General features: G+C 37.6%; 1 protein-coding gene across 6 annotated transcripts in view; it reads right to left on the bottom strand.

The window, feature by feature from the left end:
- Positions 1-21,068, bottom strand: part of MCTP2 (multiple C2 and transmembrane domain containing 2) — a 245,432-nt gene that overhangs the window by 12,490 nt on the left and 211,874 nt on the right. For all 6 annotated transcript variants that reach the window (XM_046009633.1, XM_046009634.1, XM_046009631.1 and 3 more), the window contains one exon: positions 9,814-9,923. In XM_046009633.1, coding sequence (XP_045865589.1) covers positions 9,814-9,923 — 110 coding nt within the window. The remainder of the gene's footprint in view (positions 1-9,813; positions 9,924-21,068) is intronic.

The following is a 21,068-nucleotide window of genomic DNA, read 5'->3' as shown; positions in this document are numbered from 1 at the left end:
GTGGGGCTCGATCCCAGGACCCTGAGACCATGACCTGAGCTGAAGGCAGGTGCTTAACCCACTGAGCCACCCAGGCGCCCCACGTTGATCCATCTCTGACTCCTCGCTTCCATAGTACAACTTCAAGCTGAACTTTTGGAGGGCGATTTCACATTTGGAGAAATGTTATATGGACTTCCTAATGATCCAAATCATGCCATGGCAGGAAATTTAACCTACATATCTCCTTGCACAAGGATGCTGGGGCAGTGCATGAACGGCACAGCAATGGTTGCTAGTTGTTTAAAAAGTTAATAGCTTCAGTATCATTAATAGCACAATATCTAGGGCGCCAGGGTGGCTCAGTGGGTTAAAGCCTCTGCCTTCGGCTCAGGTCATGATCCCAGGGTCCTGGGATCAAGGCCCGCATCGGGCTCTCTGCTCAGCAGGGATCCTGCTTCCTCCTCTCTCTCTGCCTGCCTCTCTGCCTACTTGTGATCTCTGTCGGTCCAATAAAAAAAAAAATAGCACAATATCTAAATAAAGGGAAAAATCTAAGTAGATTTCTACTCGGCAATATTATACAGATTTTTGTTTTGTTCAATTCAGCATTTATTAAGAATCTACTATATACACACAGACTTAGATAACCTTTATTCTCTCTTTCTTAGTATAAAGTTGCAGCTGCATCTATCTTTAAAAAACAGTGAGATCATAAAAAGGATACCCACACAGATACCCCTTTCCCCCAACAGAGAGGCTCAAAGCTAGATACGGTGAAAAAATAAATTGCATAAAAAATGGGTATGTGTGTATATATATATGCATATGCATATATGTATTTATTACTAAATTTACAGATTCACAAATAACACATATATAGTTTTCATACTGAAAAGGAACCTCTGATGGATATACTCCAAGTTGTTAATGATAGTTCAATGTGACAAAAAGAAGGGGAAGAAAATAAAGTTCAGAGAATAAAGGGGGCATGCTGGTTGATTACTTTGAAAATGGGTGTATACCATACTTATAATAAAAATAAAAATATGAAATCAATCAATTACAATTAAATAAGTAAAAATAAACATGAACCTTTATGCCCTAATTTTTTCATTTTGTTTTGTTTTTTGAAAGCAGAGCCATAGAAGCTGATCCTGGATACAAATCAATGGATAGATACCATAGATTAAGAAGGTTCCTGAGTGGGAAGACAATAAAAGTTAACAATTTATATTAGGCTGTGATGAGTCATGCTGTAAACTCCAGGATAACAACTAAAAGAAGAGCAATGGGATCCTTACATTCTGAGCAAATAGATAAAAAATACAGATGAGGGGTGCCTGGGTGGCTCAGTAAGTTAAAGCCTCTCTGCCTTCGGCTCAGGTCATGATCCCAGGGTCCTGGGATCAAGGCCCGCATCGGGCTCTCTGCTCTGCGGGGAGCCTGCTTCCTCCTCTCTCTCTCTGCCTGCCTCTCTGCCTAGTTGTGTTTCTCTCTGTCAAATAAATAAAATATTAAAAAAAAAAAACTCGTAACAAGGACAAAAAAACAATGAAAACCACAAATTTAAATCTAAATATATTAGTAACCACATTAAATTTGAATGGACTACATGGTACAACTAAAAGTGATTGTCAGAAACAAGAAAGAGATCTAAAACATAAACAGATAGGTTGAAAGAAAATAATAGGAAATAATATATTATGAGGAAACCAACAAGCAGGAGATGGTGTAGTCATATTATTACTAGCTAAGATATTAAGGTAAAATTTCATTTATTGCTTAGATATAAAACAAGTCACCTCCTAGTAATGATCTAATTCAGTAGGAAAGTATAGCAATTTTAATATGTATGACCCAGGAGCACCTGGATGACTCAGTCGGTTAAGCTTTTAACTCTTGATTTTGGCTCAGGTCATGATATCAGGGTTGTAAGATTGAGCCTCATGTTGGGCTCTGTGCTCAGCAAGGAGTCTGCTTGAGATTCTCTCTGTTCCTCCCCCTTGCTCACTAGCTCTCCTTAAATAAATAAATAAAATCTTTAAAATAAAATGTACAACCCAAATAATACAGCTTTTGAATACAAAAAGCAAAAACTAGCTAAGCTATAAGGAGATACCGATAAATCCACAGTGGGAAGTTTAAACACACATTTTTAACCAATTGATACAAGAAGTCAACAAAAAATAAAAATCAGTATAAATACAAAAGACTGAACACATTCAACAAAATTAATCAATGCATATATATATATATGTATATATATACATACACACACACACACACACATACACTCAATAACTTTTCCAAGCTCACATGGAGAGTTTACAGAAGTAGGCCATTTTCTTGATCAGTATTTTTTGACCATAAAGCAATTAAGTTAGAAATCAGAAACAAAAAGATAACCAGAAAATCTTCATATACTCGGAAATTAAGCAATATATTTCTTCACCATGGAAGCAATAAAAATAGAAAATTGGAAAAAGTTTTACTAAACTTGAATGATAATGAAAATATCAACACCAAAATGTCTGGCCTGGAGCTAAAGTTATGCTTTTAGGAAACTGTAGAGCTTTAAATGCTCTTAAATGTTTGGAAAATAGAATGATTGAAAGTAAGTAATCCAGTGATCTATCTTTAGTTAGGAAAAAAATGCTAAATTAATCCCAAGTAAAAGGAAGAAAGGAATAAAAAAGAGTATTAGTAATTAATGAAAAAGAAAACAGGTAGCAGGGAAGATTAACAAAGGCCAATGACAGTTCTAAAGACTATCATAATTCATAAATCCGATCAAGAAAGAAAGGAAAACACAATTAACATCAAGCATAGAGTTGCCTGTGTAGCTCAGTCCATTAAGCTACATGATCTCTGGGTGGTGAGATCAAGCCCCATGTTGGGTTCCATGCTAGGCATGGAACCCGCTTAAGATTTTTTTTCTCTCGGGGCACCTGGGTGGCTCAGTGGGTTGAGCATCTGCCTTCGGCTCAGGTCATGATCCCAGGGTCCTGGGATCGAGTCCCGCATCAGGCTCTCTGCTCAGTGGAGAGCCTGCTTCCTCCTCTCTCTCTGCCTGCCTCTCTGTCTACTTGTGATCTCTCTCTCTCTGTCAAATAAATAAAAAAATTTAAAAAAAAAATTCTTTTTCTCTCAATCTCCTGCTACCCACCTCCCCCTTTAAAAAAGCATTAAGCATAAAAAAGGGGACAATGCTACAGATCCTAGTGACATTAAAGGTAGGATTGTATTAAATAAAAGAGGATTTTGTTAACAACTTTATATCAAAAAGTAGAGAATTTAAGTGAAATGGACGAACTCAAGAAAAGGACAGTTTACAGATGTGAGAAGAAACAGAATGGCTGAATACATCTATATAATTTACAAAAATGGAATATTCAATTAAAACCTTTCCTAAAAGAAAACTTTGGGCCCAGGTGCTTCACCAGCAAATTCTGTTGAATCTTAAAAGAAGTAATGACACTAGGCTTGGGCGCCGGGTGGCTCAGTGGGTTAAAGCCTCTGCCTTCGGCTTAGGTCATGATCCAGGGTCCTGGGATCGAGTCCCACATGGGGCTTTCTGCTGGGCGGGGAGCCTGCTTCCTCCTCTCTCTCTGCCTGCCTCTCTGCCTACTTGTGATCTCTCTCTCTGTGTCAAATAAATAAGTAAAATCTTTAAAAAAAAAAGACACCAGGCTTATGCAAACTCTTCCAGATAATGATAAAGAGAGAACTCCCACATGTTGTGTGAGCCTAGAATAATCTCTCCATAAGGAATTTAAGAACAGAAAATTACAGCTCAAATCTCATTAATGATTATAGCTGCAAAAATCCTAACAAAGTAACAGTAAATAAAATACAGCAATATATGAAGAGAGTGTATAGCATGGCAAAGTTGGGTTTATTCCATAAATGGAAGACTGGCTTAACATTTAGAAACCAAAATCATAATAGACCACGTTAGCAAAAATAAAGGAACAAAATTATCATGCCAATGAATGTAGGAAAAAGTCTGACAAAGCTCACATTCATAATAAAAACTCTCAGTAAATTAAAAATAAAGGGGAACTTCTTTAATCTGATAAAACATCTTTACAAATACCTAGAGCAAATATCCTTCTTAGAGTAAAACGCTGAAAGTTTTTTTCTCTAATCTCATACAGGAGAAAAGAATGTTCACCAACACCAATTCTGTTCAACATGGTACTAGAATTAATAGCTGGTACAATAAAGCAAGGAAACACATAAAAATGTGTAAGGATTAGAAAATAAGGAAGAAAAAAATTATCCCACATAATATGTCTATGCAATAGAAAATAATAATAGTCTTCAGATAAAAATCAAGACAACTAAGTTTACTAAAGTTCATAGATACAAAGTCAATGTGGGAAAATTAATTTCACTTCTATATCCTAGTAATAAATAGAGAATGGAATCTGAAAAAAAGATGATCATGAAACTAATCAAGTACTTGGGAATATATCTCACAAAAATGTGTGAAACCTCTATACATAAAACTCTAAAATAATATTGACATAAATTCAAAATGACCTAACTAGACAGAAGACTTTATGAGACTTAAAATTTTATCAAGATGTCAATCATTTCCCAGTTAATGCAACCCTTATAAAGATCTCAGTGGTTGTTCATGTTCGTGTGTGCAAGTGTGTATGTGCCATGTGCACTAGTGTTGGGTGTTTCATTTCTAATGAAGATATGTATCAGACATTCTCACAAACACCCTGTCAGATCGCTCTCCCAACAGCCAAATCAGTTAACTCCTGCATTTCCCCTTCAGCAACCCACAATTCTAGCGGAAAATGTTTAAAAGTTTTTTTAGGGGTGCCTGGGTGGCTCAGTCATTAAGCCTCTGCCTTTGCTCAGGTCATATTCCCGGGGTCCTGGGATCGAGCCCCGCATCAGGCTCCCTGCTCAGGGGGAAGCCTGCTTCTCCCTCTCCCACTCCCCCTGGTCGTGTTCCTGCTCTCACTGTCCTTTGTCAAATAAATAAATAAAACCTTTAAAAAATAAAAAATAAAACTTTTTTTTTAAAGGGAGAAATTAATTTTTTAGTTTTTTTTTTTTAAATTTAAGACATGGAAAAAGAAAGTCAAGGCAGTTTGTCAAAAATAATATTCATAACAGTCAATATTCTTAAGTGAATAATACATGCCATCCACTAGTCTGAGCTCTTTATATGCACTAATTCATTTAATTCTTCCAAAAATGTTATGAAGTAGAAATCATTATTACTCCCATTCTACAAATGAGGACTCTTGACTCATAAAAGTTAAGTAGCTGGCATTAAATTACTTACTCTCAGTACAAGTGACAGAATTGGGATCTGAATTCAGAAAGTCAGCTCCAGAGCTGACTACAGAACAGCAGTTCTATAGTCGGCACTTTCGAAACTGTAAAAAGGTACATTTTTCTCACTTAATTTAATATTCCTGTTTATACTGAGGACTTAGTTTAAAGACATTTTACTGTAAATCCTCTAACACTCAAGAACTTACTAGACCTTCTCTCTATTAACATAGAGTAACTTGTGCTGGTTTTCACAGAACACCCAAAGTTAAAAAAGCAAAACAAAACAAAGTAAAACAAAACGAAAACCCTTTCCATCTGAAAATCAAATACTTCATTGAACAGTTCTACAACTTCCCTAATTTCCCTAACTTGAGAGCTCCCTAAATTCCTAAGAAAGGAATCCCTGACTTGGATAGTAATGAGACAAATGAGCCAAACCTTTCAATTAGTGAAAAAAGAAAAAATTCAATGAATCCCCTTCCTTCCTTCAACCATCCAGGCTTAGCAACATGTCCTAAGAATATCATTTTCAAAGGTCCAAAGCCCCGAAGAAAAATGAGTGTGTCCACATCCGGTAAAGGGGGTAACAGCTCCATCCTGTAGTTCCTCCCCCAAATGGGGGTCCCACTAGTTGACCCTTATGTCCATGGAATCTTGATTTTTCTCACTTCCCAGGTTAGGACAAATGAGGTCTTCTGACTCTTCTACCCATGGACACAGAAATGAATGATCATATAATCCTACAGATTATTCTTTTGTTATGGACCCCACATGATGCTTTCATTCATGAGGCATGGTTTTTACTCTAGCTTGTGAAGCTCCTCCTCTACTTTGTGTCTGGCCCACTCTTTGGTCTTTCTGCCTTCATTCTTTGTTCCTTTCGACATACCACTCTCAGAATAAACAGAAGGTGAATTACTCTACCACTCCCCACGTCCTCAGGGCAATCCAAGCTATGCTTAACCTCCTTCCTCATCTTTAGTGCCTAGTACTTCTCAGCATCACCTCCCATCTAGAGAAGTTCTCAATCTGATGAATGTACCTTCCAAACCGGACTCTGGAAAGTCTGCAGGGATGACTTTCCTGTCCTCGGTCTCTCATTCTCCTGTGCAGAAATTTCCTTAACCACTCAAAGATACACATGTTGAAGGCAACACTCCATAATGAGAAGACATAAAATATAGCCCTTGTCTGACCCATCTAGCCTGCTGTTTGAGATAATAATATAAGGTAAGCCATGTTCAGTAAATATTTTAGCCTGCTATTGATATACATTTGAAATTTGTATAATATTAGAGAAGGTAATTAGAGAAAGTAAAGAAGAGTAGAAAAAGAAAATATAGTTTGTGCCATGTAGAGGCAATACGATTGGGGTCTTCCGGGTCAGTAACTGGAAAGCCCTGCTCTGAGTTTTATGCAAGCTTACTTATTTACCAGTTGCCAGAAGTTGGGTAAAAGTTTTCCTGGTTCTTCAACACTGAATTACAATGGAATTCCAACAGAGTTACACATGCCATCCCACTTGAATGCCCAGAAGGAACTTTAAGGTCACTGTGGTAATGAATGGCCCAAGAATTAATAGGAGTGGAGACTTATGAGCCTTCCTTCCTGTGCTGCAGCTGGGCAGAACAGTACTCTGTTCATGGCTGAAAATACGTCTCAGACATGGCCACCACAGCTGTGCCGGGCACAGCTGCCCCTCAGACGCACTGCAGAGATGGGGGCCTGTTTAAATCACCCTGCCTTCTTCTCTCATCCAGACACATTTCCTTGACCATTATCAATCGCACAACAGCCACATTTGTCTATTCGAAACCTTCAAGTGTGGAGAAGGTTTTACTAAACGCCATGGCCTTCCTTCCTCCGTCTTGCCCCTGTTCCACATCCTTTTATCCTTCTTGCTACCAGAATGTCCCTCATCTAGGTTTTTTCACTGACTTTTTCCACCCACTCAGGACCCTGTATGAGCTTCAAGCATGAGCACTACCATCTGCTGTCACAGACATATTAAACCCCATGCATCTCCCTGGATCTAGCATAGTCTTGGGCTTTGAACACAGTCTCCTACCAACTGAAGTCTCCATTCATTAACTCTTTGCTCAGCTATCTCTTCCTGTTATCAGACTTACTGATAAGATGTCCCTTCTTCATAGTTGCCCCCTGTCTGTCTTTCTCTCTCCTACATCCCTTTCTGGGTTGGTCAGGCCTCCCCTGACACCCCATCTTATCTCTACCTCTCATCAACGCCAGTGAATTCTAGTTATTACTGTTCTCGCTCACTAGAAAATCAATCCCTGCAGGAAAACGGAATTCTAGTGCAGTAGTGAGGGCAGGTTCAAATCTAAGCTTCTTTGCTTAGTAGTTCTGTGACCTTGAGCTAGAGTTCATCACTCTGTGATTCCATTTTCTCATCTGTAAAATGGATATACTAAAAATCCTTAATCCAGAGGCCGGTTGGAATCTTTTAATCTGATTCCTGCCAGCAACTTCTTAAAGAAATTATTATGCGTACAGGGTTTACAATAGCGTCTGGCTGGTACATAACATGAGCTGATGTTGCTATTATCATGGTTTTATGGAATATTTCTCATTCTTAGACCAGGTCAGTGCCTGACACTCAGGACTGAGAGTTAATGAGTGAATGAAGGGAGAAGTAAAATGCCCTCCTCATCATTTATTTCCTCTTGTCACTTATGTTTTCATTAAACAATTTTGAGGGTAACTTCAAAAATCATTGGTCAATTTATATGACATCTAGGTGGGCATCAATATATGTAAGCCAAAACTCTCCTGCTCTTTCATTTTTCTTCTAAGACATGGATAATGGCAACAACAACACGTAAACTCAGTAAAGCCAAATTTAAGATGATTCATAACTTACTTTATAAACAAAACAAACATGTTTATTATGCCAACAAATGGCCACGCAAGAGAAACTGGATTTGATAAGGAACTGAGAAAGATCAGCGTCCATGCATATTAGCTATTTATATTTCCTGGAGTTTGTTATAACTTACCGATTTCCCTCCATCTTGATATATAAAACTTTCCCTTGGCTTTTAGCACTAACACTAATCTTTGCTTTATCCATGCAATTTTTTTTTATGATTTATTTATTTATTTGAGAGAGAGAGAGCATGAGTGGGAGGGGCAGAGGGAGAGTGAGAGGGAGAGAGAATCTCAAGCAGACTCTGTGCTGACCATGGAGCTCAACACGAGGCTCGATCTCATGACCCCGAGATCATGACCTGAGCTGAAACCAAGAGTCAGACACTTAACCAACTGTACCACCCAGGCATCCCTACCCATGCATATTATCTTCTCTTCTTAAAGAAACTATACTGGATAATAAAATAAGAAAAAAAAAAGGGAGCGGGCTATGGACATTGGGGAGGGGAGGCGAACCATAAGAGACTATGGACTCTGAAAAACAACCTGAGGGTTTTGAAGGGTCAGGGGTGGGAGGTTGGGGCAACCTGAGGGTTTTGAAGGGTCAGGGGTGGGAGGTTGGGGGAACAGGTGGTGGGTAATGGGGAGGGCACGTTTTGCATGGAGCACTGGGTGTTGTGCAAAAAGAATGAATACTGTTATGCTGAAAAAATAAATAAAATGGGGGAAAAAAAAGGTATCAGTGAATCTTCAGAAAGTAGATAGTTGATATAGTTCTGGATTTGAAGAAATAAGTTTAAAGTTAAAAGAAAAAAAATGTTTCAATTGCTCTGTTCATTGGTACCAAATGAAGACCGAGTTAAACAGAGTTCATGATGTCTGAAACAAAATAAACATGAATCATAGCAACAGTCTTTCTCAACCAAGACTCCATTAGAGATTTAGTCCTTGTGACCTAAGGTAGGAAGTGGCAAGCCATGGGTTGGATTTAAGTCAACTCTAGCCTGCCACCTGTTTTTGTAAATGAAGTTTTTTTAGAACACATATCACAGCCATTCGTTTAGGTATCAATGATGCCTGCTTTCATGCTTAACAGAGTTGAGTAGTTGTGGTCCAAAAAGATGAAAATATTTACTCACTGCCTCTCATAAAGAAAGTCAGTTGACCCCTGTCCTAAGTGATGAATTAACTTCCCATCTTTGTACCCATGATGCTACTTGCTATGTATGGCTCTTTGGTAAGTTGAGAAAAAAAGCATTTATTGTGTTCCATGTTTCAGTTGAAAAAGGCAGTTTCAGAGCATATTTGCCTCCCTTTTTATTTCTGAATACGATACTCTATTTATTCTAATCTATAATTTATCACCGAAGCAAGGATACTTTTGAGAGTGAAATAATTATGCTGGGGCAATTGATGTGAATTGGCCATATAGTCAACCCGGTTCCAAGGCACTATCCAACTGTGAAGCTGACAAGCCCAAAGAACAAACCAGCACATATAAATACGGTTGCTCCAACACTGTACCTTTTGTTTCTTTTGTTTTTGCACTTACTGGTCCCTGCCCTCCCCACCCTCTTACCCCCAATGTCCTCATACATGGCAGTTCTACTTCAAACACAACCCAAATGTAGAACTTACTTTTTAATTCTTTCTCCAAAAGAAGCTATTTCCTCCAAGATGTTTTGAACAGTTGAAACAATATCCTGTACCATATAGATTCTCTCAATTAAGCCCTTTTTCTCGGATTCCTAGGAAACATAAAAGCAAGATTTAGCTCAGTCACTTCATTTTTATTGTCCTGCTGTAGAAAATAATATACCATGTTAAAATTACATGGTTATCATGAACAGAGTGACTCCAAGAGATGAATCACATGTTTCACAACTTAAAATATTTATTGACTCCAAAGAACCGTTACCCACTCATTCAGAGGCAACCATTTACATTATGTCTCAGTCACTATCTCAGTGTGAGGAAGTGATGTGTAGAAATTCCCACAGAACCAAGAGCTTCATTTCTCTGTGGAAGCTACTGCTTCTGTCAGAGGACTTGGCAACCTCTTCCATTTGGCTGACCCTGATTTCTGGTCTGGTTTCACAGGGTTATCTGCCAGCTCACCTTACCCTATTCCCTCACAGTCTTTCAGATATGTTTCCAGTACGTGACAACATGGTATGGTGCAAATCCAGATGATAGGTCTCCTAGTACTGTGGCTTCTTTGTCAAACTCTGTTGCATTTTTAGTCATGTTTTGAACAACACTGCAAGTCTGACAAACATTTCAGTCATCCTTTGGCAACCACCTCAGAAACAGAGTAGGCACCCGGAGGCAGACTACAAAGTCACTGCTGGAGACTGCATTTTACACAGGTTACTCCCATGGAGAATGCCCAATGATTGGCTTTTCTTTCACAGAAGTAGAAGCAAATACAAGTTCATCTTCCTCAGTTTCCAGTTCTTCATGTGAAACAGAATTCGGCCTCCTAAGACCATTATCGTTACCTTGCTTATAGAAAATTTCAAGTGTGTTTTACCATGTTAGGCAGCTAATGCTTACAAAAAGAATTTAGAAATTACCCAAATGTTGGAGAAAAGATGATTCTTTAAAGTGGTATTTTTACACAAATTCTTATATTCTGGTACCATAATCTCAGTCCCTGGGAACTCTACTGGAACTGGGATTTAGCTGGTATTCCTCTCAGCTCTTGTCTATCTGGGTCATTGTAGTCACTACATATAATATATAAACCCAAAACCTCAAATTTATCCCTATCTAGAATTTTACTTGAATTAGAATTGTACTAAGTTATGGAGCAAAACCTTTTAAATTTATGACAGCATTTTAAGGATAACCTTCTATACAGCAAAAGAAAAAACTTCTCTCTCCTCATGCATTCTCTGTTCCATCAAAATGGACACAAGCTGTGTGGGAAGAAGAATCCACCACCCGGTTAGTGATTATGGCTAAAAGCACCTATATGGCAGAAATTTCTCAACAGCACAAACTTCCCTTCTCCCACCTGTCCTTGTTTATGAAGCTACTTGGCAGAAACAGACCACAGGGAGGGCAGAGGTTACAATGTACTACTGCCCGACCCTCTTTAGTAAAGGGTGCTGGGATGATTTGAAGAACCTCTTACCATCTGGGCTGAACTACTTAATCCAAGCAGTCTGTATAGAAGAAAGCAGGTTCATTGTGTCCTCTTGTTAAATCAAACGAGCAAGACATTTGTAGTTTTTCACCCCAATTTAAAATTTCTTATTTCCTTTACTCTCGAATTCTTCAAGCAGCTTGCATTAAAAATTAGATATGCCACCGAAGCAACCCAATTCATGCTCAGCCACATCTATTAATGGGCACAATGGTGAAAACCCATCTCTGTCTGCTACATAAGTATTCATGTTTATAAAGGAGGATTTGAAAGCACTAGGGAATTTGACCCAAAGGGCAAAAGTAGCTTCCTCTTTTCAGTAGCATAGACTTCAGGTCAAAACAATTTCTTGGAAAATGACTCAAATTTCCATGTGGCTCAAGTTCATAAAAACATCCTAGTTCCATTGACTCTGTGTGTGTGTGTGTGTGTGTGTGTATGTGTGTGTGTGTGTGTGTTTCTCCCCTACCCCAAAGAAACACCCAAATGCCAAGGTTCTGGTTGTGAAGGAAGTATAAGTTAGTATAATAAAATAATAATTGATTGTCTCCATGTCCTTTTCCTTTTTAATGAATTTGGTGTTTCAGTTAGCATATTTAATACTCAAAGACAAGGCTAAGAGTCTTACCATATCTAGACTAACAGGATAAAAATTTATCAACCAAATCTCTACACTTTCAAGAGTAAAAGTAATCAGAATTATATAATTTTTGAAATACTTATCAACTATCAACTTGATTTTATATTTGGTGAATCTACATAATTATTTTATTTTTATAAACACATTACTTCAAATTTTTTAAAAGCATACTTTATTCAAATGAAACTTATTTATGTTATTTGGACATTTCTAAATGATACATAAAGAATGAATATTTGTGCTACAGATTCACATATTTAACTGGTTTCCTAGTTATATATGGTCAGGGCATAATCCCAGGTCAGGGCACTTTTCAAAAGAAGGTATTAAAAAAAGAATGTACTTCTTAATACATTCTTTTTATATATTTCAGGAAATTGTTCTTAATCATCTTCAGAGTTGCACTTAATAGTCATTAAGTTGACACCTTTAATTGACTCTACTGTGGATCATAATTTTAATTATGAAAATACTCTCTCTACAGGTGCTGAGATACCCTGAAATCTCACACCAAAAAAATGTGTCACATGGAGAGACTCATTATCAATTTTAATTTTTAAATGTTGAGATCCCTACATATTTTAGCTTAATTATTTTCAAAGGCACTGCCTTTTTTTATCCATTCATATGGATTTTCTCTGTCAAACATCTTTAGAACAAAACTCTAAGTTGTATCCATAATTCCTTTGACTGCTTCACAAAATTTATGCTGATAAGTAAATGGCTTCTCAATTTCCTTCCATTCTTGGGTCAAATAGATATTTATTCTATTAAAAATCAAAAGTTTTCCACAAATTGAGATATCCCAAAGGGTGACTTTATAATTAAATATTGAAATGTGCACAACAATTGACCTCGTCGTTTACTTTGTGCTAAATATTACTGGTTTTTGTGGTGAAAAAAAATGCAGTGTCTTTTTGCTAGTTCTTTTAAAATTCACCTCCACTCACTATAAGCTTTCAAAGATGAAATTACTTAGCATTTCAGTCATCAAAGATTTTGGTACAAATTTCCAACTGTTTATGACCCAAACGCAACAAAAACTGTAGAGATTTCTTTTTTCACAAGAGTTCAATAGCTCTGGAAAATGTTTAAGTTGACTAAGAGCTCCTCAAAGGTTCAAACATTCTTAAAATCAAATTGATGACCGGCAGCAAAAAACAGAGTACACATTGACACACTGAAGTGTATTTTTCATATTTGAAATATCTTTGTCACAAACAACTTTGTTGTTGCTACCTAACCCTGTATATACAAAATATTTATAAGTGCGGACAAGACAGCTTCTAATTCAATCAATGGAGCATTATCATTCTTCTGTACACAGTCATGGATAATCAGGGCACTGTGGCCAATCCCAAGTACAGTTCTGCCTCATAAATGCCTTCATTTTGTAAAAACATCTTATTAGCCATGATGCTATCCTCCCTCAAAGTTTGCATTTATACTATCCTATAAGTCAAATAATCCCCAAATATAATTGTTTCAACTAAATTTACGTCAGCATTCCTGATGTCAGAGATTTCATCATCTGTAAAACTAATTAGCAAAAACTTTATTTTGGTTCTATTTATTGGTTGAAAAAAAATCAAAATCATTTTAGAATTAACTTGTTTGACATTCTGTTTCAATCACTCGATGGCGTCCAGGTACGACTGACACCATTTGACTCTGCCCAAGATTTTTCAGATATTGGTTCTATTAGAGTCAATATATCAACAGCTACCTTGCATTTTCATACGCGTACAATGAAATCTTGGAATGGAAAAATCCGATAAATGTACAACAGCCATTTATCTAAAAGAAAAGTCACAGTCCACAGAGAGATATGTGAGCACAACTTTTTGGCTACATAGATAAAAGCATGTTTCCAGAAATGGTCTTCCTGAAGTAACTACTAGCTGTTGAAGACTCTGGCAGTTTTGTAACTTAAGTTTATATACACAGATGATAGGACCATGTCCCCAGGGGATAGACAAGAAATGTAAACACACATCTCTCAGCACATCGATAATTATCTTGATAAATAGAATATTATTACTGGATTATTTCTTAAACACGAACTCTTAAACACGACTTTATTTACTCATTGCAAAACTTTATCAGAGAGTAAAAAAAAAAGGTAAATGTAGATTTACTCTTTGGAATGAGTGAAACAAAATATGGTAGCAAAAGTGTTCAGACTACTTTTTATTCTCTTATCCATAGGACTTTAAATTCTGCCTATATTTAACGTACCCTCACCCTATCATTTTTCGTCTTTCCCACTAACCCTACTGGAACAGGCATTTTGGAGGCTGCACACATCATACAGGTTGGGCAATAGCCACGTGCCCATAGGCTTGTATACAACATGATTGATTGGGGGGGAATGGAGAGCATCAGAGGCTTCTCTACCATCACTTGAGACAAGAAGGGGTGAAATCCTCTGAGAGCACTTTGTTTTGTCAGGAACCATCCAAAAGTTCTCCCTGAAAGCTAGGTTTTAGTGGCTTAGCTCCGTGAAAAGGGGTCAGGAAAATAGACGGGTTATCCCCGCTTGTTGGCTGGATTTAATTGGCATCAGTAAGATCTCTGGTCACTGCTCATGCAACACCGGGGCTACTAGGAAAAACCATAGCAGAAGCAGAATGCACAAACAACAAGCCTAAGCAATTTATCGCAGTGTATTTGAATGGAAGTATTGACTACAATACTTAGAATTTAAACAAAATGGGGGGGGGGCAGTAAATGGAAAATTTCTGGGCAAATAGGTACATGTAACATAGGATTCTAGTCCAGAACGCCAGAGCAAGTGTGTCTTCATTATAAAAAGTCCCTTAGTGCCTGGGTGGCTCAGTTGGCTAGGCAACTGCCTTTGGCTCAGGTCATGATCTTAGGGTCCTGGGATCGAGCCCCGCATCGGGCTCCCTGCTTGGTGGGAAGCCTGCTTCTCCCTCTCCCTCTGCTGCTCCCTCTCTTTGTGCTCTCTCTTAACCAAAAAATAAAATCTTAAAAAAAAAAAAAAGAAGCTCCTTAAAAAGAAAAAAATAAATAAAAGCTTAAGTTCTAGTGGACATTTCACAAGGTGGGCATTTAGCTCCCACTTGTTCTTTTTGGCATTTGCTTCTTTGATGTCTATGGGTTTTTGTTCTGTCTCTTTCTATACCATTGGATATATAATTTTGAAATACCTGACTCACTTACATATTGCCCCCTACTCTTTCTTTCCAGCATTATTTTGCCCAGAACTCATGAGAGTATGTTAAATGGTATCTTTTAAAACTATTTCAAAAACATTTCTTTCCACTCTTATATTTAAGAGCTGGGGTAACCAGGGATTGTTTGTACCAACAGGTGAAAAGTTGATAAGAAAAACAAACAGACCAAACAACCATGAGACTTCAACTCTACCTAGTCCCACATATTTTGTAAATAGCAGGCTAGGGGTCAAAGAGAACTGAGTTCTGCCTGGTCGTCTACCAATTTTGTGATCATGGCAAATTCCTCACCCATTCTGAATTCCAATTTAACTATCTGGGAAAAGGGAGAGTCTAATCTTTTCCTGACAAATGAGTGAAGAATTAAATATTATTAGTATCATAAGATATGTAAAGCATTTGGTACATTATAGACACTTCATAAACATAAGCCCCTTCCTTTTGAGAATGCAAAGAGATAAAAGAAGGAATAACCTTCGATCTAGTTGAAATAATACGGGGTTAATTTAAGTTTTGAAAGCAATGATCTTCCAAGACAAGTCTACTCATGTTGCCCTGCGTCGTACGAAAGATCATCTGGCAGTTTTATCTGCATCATGCTGGCTTTATTTACACGTCTCAGATTGAACCACGGAATGTGGTGATAACAGTTTAGCAAACACAACATTACATCTGCTGCTGCTACCAAATTGCCTGGGAAGAGCAACAGAGATCCATTCAGGAAGACAGAACCGTTATCACGTGTGCTGGTGTGTTTCCTTAACATAGGAGGCTTCTGATTTACAGATGGAAATGTGTAATAAAGACTGGAAGAGTGGTGGTCATTGGGGTGATTAGACCAATGCACAAAAGAAATTATGACCAGCCATGCACTGCACTCCAGAGCCCTACATTTGAGAAAGAATGGATCTTACTTCTTATTACAAACTTGAAAAACCAGTGAGGCATACGACCGTTCACATGATTTGGGTCTACTTCATGATAAAGCTTACATCACGAAATAATAGAAGAGATGAGAGCATGCAACTTTTCAGATACAGAATTCCAATTTCATAAGGTTCCTTTGTTTTCTGATATGCCATAAAGAAGGACTGGCACTCATTGTAAGAAAAATGATGACAAACTCCATCTCTATAACCTAAAAATATATATTATTACATAGAGACGGATGCAAGATCACCATTTTCTTCATTGTCCATTTGTTTATAAAACGTGAGAAAAATAAACCTGAGTCTTTTGGCTAGGTTTGTAAAGCAGTCAGATTAAGAACAAATCACGTACTTTTTTTAATAAGTAAAACCAAAAATCAATCAGGAAGCAAATGCGTCCTTCTTCAGGTCTGGTTGCCACCCCCACGGCTCCAATGACTATAGCACTGTAGGTGTAATAAACCAGCTTGGAGCCTCTGGGAGAGAATTCACACCATCAAAATGAATTTACAACTCAGAATTAATTATATAATCAGTATGTTACTTTAAATCTTTCCCACATGTTCCGATTTAGGGAAAAAAATCCTCATTTCTCAATTAATTACCTAACCAAAACCGGGGAGACAGTCCCAAAAATGGACCATGTCAGAAAAAATCCTTTTAGACAAGTTTAAAAATTGAGTTGTATTTGTCAGAGGATAGGAAGCATTCCCAAAAAGGATCAATGCAAAATTCTGCCTCAAGATCTCTCCAGTAATTCCAGCCCTCTAGAGCAAAAACACAAAAATATAACTTTGCATTTTCAATGGGACTATGTTTGGTCTGTTTTATCCTGCAGAATATTAAAAGCCTATAATTTGAAAACTTGAAGAATTACAAATGCCAGAAATAGACATGGAAAACACACAACTAAAAAAAAAGAAATTCAAACCTCAGGATCTGTCATAACAAAGAATAAGAAGCAGTATTTCTGATAGATGAGATTAAAAACTACTCCTTGGAAGCCTGGCTTACTGCACTGGGAATGGTCTTTAGGACTTATTCCCATGAGATGTAGGGGATGTGCACGTGCACGTTCAGACATGCATGCATGCATGCGCAAAAACGCGTGCGCGCGCGCACACACACACACCCTTAACTCCTTAGTGTATGCTCTTTCCATGGGGGTAAAATTCTGTAGTTTTTCAGGAGAGCGTTTCCTTCTCAAGTATTCTTTTGCTTAGGGAAATGAATATAGAACAGATCTGGATTTTAAATCAAATCATTTCTATGTGGTTTTGAACCTGCTCTGTTCATTACAGAAAGCGTTTCCACGCTGACTGGTATTTACCAACGAGTTTTCTTGGCTTGCCACAAGAATCTCATCTGGTATTACAGGGAAGGGCTAAAAAAAGTAAAAGAAGGAACAGCATTAAGAAGATGTTGGTAAAACACCAATGAAAAACTGCGAACAGTCTACAATAATTCTTTGGCATTTAGACCTCAGGAAGATGGGTTTCTGATACGTGCCTGACCACCCGCCCCCCCCCCCCCCCCCCCCCCCCCCCCCGCAAGCAATCAGGGTCTGTAAGTACTGAAGGCAGTTCTCTGTAACTAGGGCAGGTAGACCCACAAGGAGCTGCTGATTTTACTGTGTGTGTGTGTGTCCTTTAGTTTTCTTCGAGGAAGGGGAGCAAGAAGAGCAGAAGATAGAACATCCATGTGATCCAAGCAGCGCAACACGTAATTCTTATTACCCTAAGACTCAGTTCCAACTCCTTCAGCACTCCTGATTCACACACACACTTCCTCTTCCCCGCCCAACCTAGTGTATAAACTAATGAAAATAGCAACCACACTATATTCCCATTATTTACTCAGAGGACCATGTTTATAGTTTTAATCTTTGCACCTAAAGAGGCTGAGAGAGGGAGAAAACACTTCATAAATATGTAACAATGCAGGAAATGAACCGAAAAATAAATGACATGTTTCCTTCATGACAGGGTGGCATGGTCCAAAATAAATCTGATTTAGGTCAGAAGAACTGGATTTGAGTTTTGCTATTATCCTACCTAGTGAATTTCTCTTAATTTGTAGATGGGAAAAGTAATATCAAATGCAATGGTTTATTTTGAGTCCTGGATGAGCTAATGTACATAAAAATAGTAGCAAATTATAAACTCTCTACTAATAATATTTTTATAAATATAATTATTTAACTAGTATTCAAAATAATTTCATTTTATATTATTACTTTTCTGTCCTTTATTACTTACTTTCAGTTATTACTTTTCCCTTGAGGAAAAGAGAGGGGTCTTCACTTATCAATTACCTTGTAAACCCACTGGATATTTGGGATTTAGGGCAAACCATGAGGGAACAGAGGGGGTTTCATTAAGAAAGACAAAAGGAACAGCTATCATCCTCAGAGAAACAATGACTTGTGGATAATGGAGATTCAATACCCAATGTATTCTACATTAGTATGATATAAACATTTTAGGCAATGAGATATTAAATATCTAGACACAGTATAGCCTATACAACCAGAGCCGCTGACTGTATTCTCTTAGTGCAAACAAACTAATAGAAGGATAGATAATCCATCTAATTTATAGGATGATGTATCATATTTCACAATATTTGGGAATTACATACCAAACATAACCCTTACAATAGAAATCACAAAGAAAATATCCAAGTACGAGGAATATTAGTGAGCCTGATATGAGCAGGATAAATAATGGTCCAAAAGGTTAGATTAGTAACATTTCTGGTTGGCTTCAAAATGTAATGAAGCCAACACATTTTTTAAGAATGGGGGCTTGAGTTTTAAAAGAAAAATTTGAGCAAGTCCATGTGTCAGAGAAGACTGCAGGAGATAGGGAAGCCAATCCCTTCTTACTCAAAACATACATAAACTGATAATTAAGAATTGGCTAAAATCCATTTTAATATTGAAGTCTTGAAAGTAAGATGGTATGGTAGAAATGGTAGTAATTAAATCACTTCATCACTAAAAATCACATTAAATCAAATTAAAAGGAGTTAAATCAGAGCAACCATTTAATTTCTTTTCCTGAAAGTTATCCTTTTATTTTTTTAAGACTTTATGTATTTATTTGAGAGAGAGAGAGAGGGAACATGAGCAGGGACAAGAGGGAGAAACAGTTTGCCTGCCAGAAGGGAGCCCAACGTGGGACTCAATCCCAGGACCCTGAGATAAGGACCTGAACCAAAGGTATATGCTTAAACGACTGAGCTACCCAGGCACCCCACTGAGAGTTATCCTTAAACACGTCTTCTACAATATACCCTGTATACAGATTGCATGTCCCCTGAAAGTGTATGTGTGTGTGTGTGTCTATTCAACTACTACTAACCTTCCAAAGATATTGTCTGACTTTATATTTTCTTAAAAATACCATACTTTATCATTTTAAAAGTACCACTCCTCTATCAATAGGTTAAAAAAATCACTAATCAAATTAATTTGCTGTGTGTTTGGGACATTCTTAAGAAGGCACAAAGGAATCATAGGCAAAATGACTCTCACGATGAGATTGTAAGATAAAACTTCCTCCAAGCATGATCATCTCCCCTAGCTGGGACACTATAGATCATCTTCTCTCTCTGGAGTAAGAAAGCACAGGGAATGAGGCATCCTGGGCCGAGCCCACTCATCCAAAGGACAATGCAGGTTATATTACAGCAAGAACACCTTTTAAATACATACACCATGTGGTTCTTTCCCTAAGAAGCTTCTGCTTGGAACAAGAGGAATAGCCAGTCTGGAGAGTGGAAACCATGTTAAACACTGAAAATGATGGTTTGAAATGTACTTAAATTTTAATGATGACATCCAAATTTGTGAAAAGAGCACAGAGATATAATATTCATCTGTATCCTTTCGTTACAAAATTGTTCCACGACTGATCCACAAAAATGAATTAGATGTTTATTTTCTTAAGAAAAACAACCATAACTGGTTTTTGCCAACAATTGACACAGAAGGGCAATTTCTCCTCCCTCAACACTGTAAGACAATTGTGCACTCATTGATCATCCTAGGACAGATCATTCAAGTCCTGTTTCTGACAGATGAGTTAAAGACACACCAACTCACAATGCAGGCATCACAGCACAGTTTCCTTATGATATAGCAATAGACAGGATTTTTTTCATGACATGCCCTTATGATTTCTTCTTGCTGATGTTAATAGTAAATGCTAAAATATTCTGTGCAAGCATTTGTTAGGCTGGAAAAAGAAAGAAACTCTAATGCAAGTATTTATACCTTCCACAATGAAAACAAGATATTATTGCTTTGCGTGACCTTTCCTAAGTATGGGGTATAGCATTTTACACAATAGTTTCTTGGTTCATGCTTCAATTACTGACCTTTACTGTGCAGAAAATTAATGCAATTTTCATTGTAATCCATCCGTACAAATAAGGTCCACATAGAAGAATTCCACATTTGGAATCTAATACAAATAGGAAATGTCAGCTGATTGCTGTTGGCTGAACTTAGCCATTATCTGTTTGTTCAGGGGTCCCCAGCAAACTACACTTGTAACAAGCAATTTCTTGCATGGGCCATCAGGAATAAGAAAGAAATATTTCCTCTCTTCAAAGTTTAGTTTGTACAGTTAGTTTCCTAAAAAGCCCAAAAAGTAGTTATCTGAAGGTTCTATGGTACATCTGAAAGTCCAGAAACACACACACACACACATGTGCACAATTGTGCAATCTAATTTGGCTTCTCATACAGGTCACCCCCATGGACTTCTGACAGTGAAAAGGAGCAAGAGGTTACAGTGATGTCATTTTACAACAATCCCTCTTCCAGACAATAAAAGTATGACAGACCCCAAACCGCGTCCTGGTCTGTGCATCAGAGACTTGCGGAATATACGGAATGCATCCATCTCCCGAGGAAGCTGTGCCGGGGGGCCCCGACGTGCTTTTATCTTCCACAGTCCCCCGTG

Source organism: Meles meles, chromosome 6, assembly GCF_922984935.1.
Source record: "Meles meles chromosome 6, mMelMel3.1 paternal haplotype, whole genome shotgun sequence".
In the NCBI taxonomy this organism is placed as follows: Eukaryota; Metazoa; Chordata; class Mammalia; order Carnivora; family Mustelidae; genus Meles; species Meles meles.
Note: the sequence above shows the minus strand (reverse complement) of the source record. Positions and strands in the feature narration are given on the sequence as shown.